The 2,875-nt window shown below is 41.7% G+C and overlaps 1 protein-coding gene across 1 annotated transcript in view; it reads left to right on the forward strand.

Moving 5' to 3' along the window:
• PSPC1 (paraspeckle component 1) overlaps window positions 1-2,875 on the forward strand; it is an 82,550-nt gene that overhangs the window by 32,192 nt on the left and 47,483 nt on the right. The window contains exon 4 of the mRNA XM_011976544.1: window positions 2,063-2,147. Coding sequence (XP_011831934.1) covers window positions 2,063-2,147 — 85 coding nt within the window. The remainder of the gene's footprint in view (window positions 1-2,062; window positions 2,148-2,875) is intronic.

Raw genomic sequence — 2,875 nt, forward strand, 5'->3', positions numbered from 1 at the left:
TTATGAAGTTTGGGTTATTGGTACCTTAGATTAACTTTAGCTGTAGTATTATGTGTCAACTCTTGAGTATAGGGATTTGTTAAGAAACATTCAATTGAGGTAATTTGTTCACTTTAGACATTTCAGATATAAAGAGAAAAGGAAAATAAAAGCAGCCAGTAATTGTGCCATCCAGAGTATTTTAACGTTTTATTATTTTAAAATATATGCATGGATACATACATAATTTTGTACAAAATGACAGGCAAAGATTTTTAGCTTTGGAGATTTTTAACGTGGAAAGTTTATACACTGCTTCTCAGATGTGCAGTACAAATGTACTTCTCATTATCTTACTCTGGAACCCCCCTATTCTTGATAAGACAGGGATTGGTGATGTTGGAAATGCTTTTTTGTTGTTGAAAAGTCTTGTTTATATCAGCATTTATCTTTGCTTTCTTCTTTGAAGAATTCTTTCCTCACTCCTCTTCTTCATAAGACATTGGTTTAGTGAGGGAGGAATTTCATGCTAATTGTGTTGCGAGGGAGGTTCCTTGGGTTTTATGTCATGATTCATGTTTTTCTGGTCTGGTTCTTAAGTGCTCTCTGCTGGTGTCTGTGAAGGCATGTGTTTGGGCTTTGCATTTACTGCTGAAAACAATTACAATTTGTTATTTTATTTTATTTTAGAGACAGTTCTACTATGCAACCCAGGCTGGAGTGCAGTGGCGCAATCTTGGCTCACTGCAACCTCCGCCTCCCATATTCAAGTGATTCTTGTGTCTCAACCTCCTACGTAGCTGGACTTACAGGCGTGCATCTCCATACCCAGCTAATTTTTGTATTTTTAGTAGAGATGGGGTTTTGCCATGTTGGCCAGGCTGGTCTCGAACTCCCAACCTCAGGTGATCCGCCTGCCTTGGCCTCCCAAAATGTTGAGATTACAGTCGTGAGGCACCACACTCGGCCCTAATTTTTGTATTTTTTGTAGACAGAGTTTCACTGTGTTACTCAGGCTGGTCTCGAACTCCTTGGCCGAAGTGATCCGCCTGCCTCGGCCTTCCAAAGTGCTGAAATTACAGGCACAAGCCAGCCTACCTATTTTAATTTATTGACATAAAGATGATTTTTTTTTTTTTTGAGACGGAGTCTGGCTCTGTTGCCCAGGCTGTAGTGTAGTGGCCGGATCACGGCTCACTGCAAGCTCCGCCTCCCGGATTTACGCCATTCTCCTGCCTCAGCCTCTCAAGTAGCTGGGACTACAGGCGCCCGCCACCTCGCCCAGCTAGTTTTTTCGTGTTTTTTAGTAGAGACAGGGTTTCACCGTGTTAGCCAGGATGGTCTTGATCTCCTAACCTTGTGATCCGCCCATCTCGGCCTCCCAAAGTGCTGGGATTACAGGCTTGAATCGCCGCGCCCGGCCAAAGATGAAATTTTATTTATTTGTTTGTTTGTTTTTTTTTTTGAGGTGGAGTCATCTTACTCTGTTGCCCACCTGGGCTTCCCAAAGTGTTGGGATTAAAAGGTGTGAGCCACTGCGCCCAGCCAAGATGAGTTTATTAAGCTTTTTTCCCCCAACAAGAATAAACTTGTTTTTGAGATGGAGTCTTCCCCTGTCATTCAGGCTGGAGTGCAGTGGCACAATTTCGACTCATTACATCCTCTACCTCCCGGGTTCAAGTGATTCTCCTGCCTCAGCCTTCTGAATAGCTGGGACTACAGGTGCGTGCCACCATGCCCAGCTAATTTTTGTAGTTTTGGTAGAGTTGGGGTTTTGCTTTGTTGGCCAGGCTGGTCTCGAACTCCTGGCCTCGAGTAATCCACCTGCCTTGGCCTCCCAAAGTACTGGGATTATAGGCCTGGGCCACTGCACCTGGCCAAGAATGAACTTAAATACTCTTTTATATACATGAAGAAACGTGCTCAGAAAGGATATTCATTTGATTAATTACCCAGCTTATAATTTATTATAAAATAAGTAATATACCAATATATTGCCAGTGGTAGAGAACTTCTATGCTTATTTGTATAAAAATATGGAAAGGGAAACTAAAAATATTAATGTGCAGTCATTATTTTATAGATCTAATGAGGCGTCAAGAAGAACTCAGACGCTTGGAAGAACTCAGAAACCAAGAGTTGCAAAAACGGAAGCAAATACAACTAAGGTAAAAGAAGATCATTGTAAGAAGCATGAATTGTATGTCTTACTAATAAAAACTCCCCACCACCTGTTACAAGTTGTATAAGTTGAGTATCATGGGAAAAATAGAAAAATTGTCCATTTTAACCACATACAGTGAGTTACTTTGCAATGCAGCATAATTATTTGCTATTGTTTGTGTTTTTTAGCTGGTTAAGGGCACTTTGAATGCAACACTTTGAAGTTAAACAAGGGTTTTAGGTATTATTATATGTAATTTCTTGTAAGAATATGCCGTGAATATCGATTTTTCCAGAGATGGATGTATTTGCATTGCTCTTATTTTGTTATGTGTATAACTCTACTATGAATATCTTTATGTAACTTTGTGCTTCTGATAATGTTTAAACAAGATTTCTGAGGCTAGGGGCAGTAGCTTATGCTTGTAATTCCAGCACTTTGGGAGGCTGAGTTGGGCAGATCACATGAAGTCAGGAGTTCAAGACCAGCCTGGCCAACATGGTGAAACCCTGTCTAGTCAGGAGTTCGAGACCAGCCTGGCCAACATGGTGAAACCCTGTCTCTACTAAAACTAAAAAATTAGCTGGCTGTGGTGGCACGCGCCTATAATCCCAGCTACTTGGGAGGTTGAGGCAGGAGAATCGCATGAACCCGGGAGGTGGAGGTTGCGGTGTTCTGAGATCTTGCCATTGCACTCCAGCCTGGGCTACAGAGCGAGACTCCATCTCAAAA

The sequence above is a fragment of the Mandrillus leucophaeus genome, unplaced genomic scaffold (assembly GCF_000951045.1).
Source record: "Mandrillus leucophaeus isolate KB7577 unplaced genomic scaffold, Mleu.le_1.0 Scaffold168, whole genome shotgun sequence".
Classification (NCBI taxonomy): Eukaryota; Metazoa; Chordata; class Mammalia; order Primates; family Cercopithecidae; genus Mandrillus; species Mandrillus leucophaeus.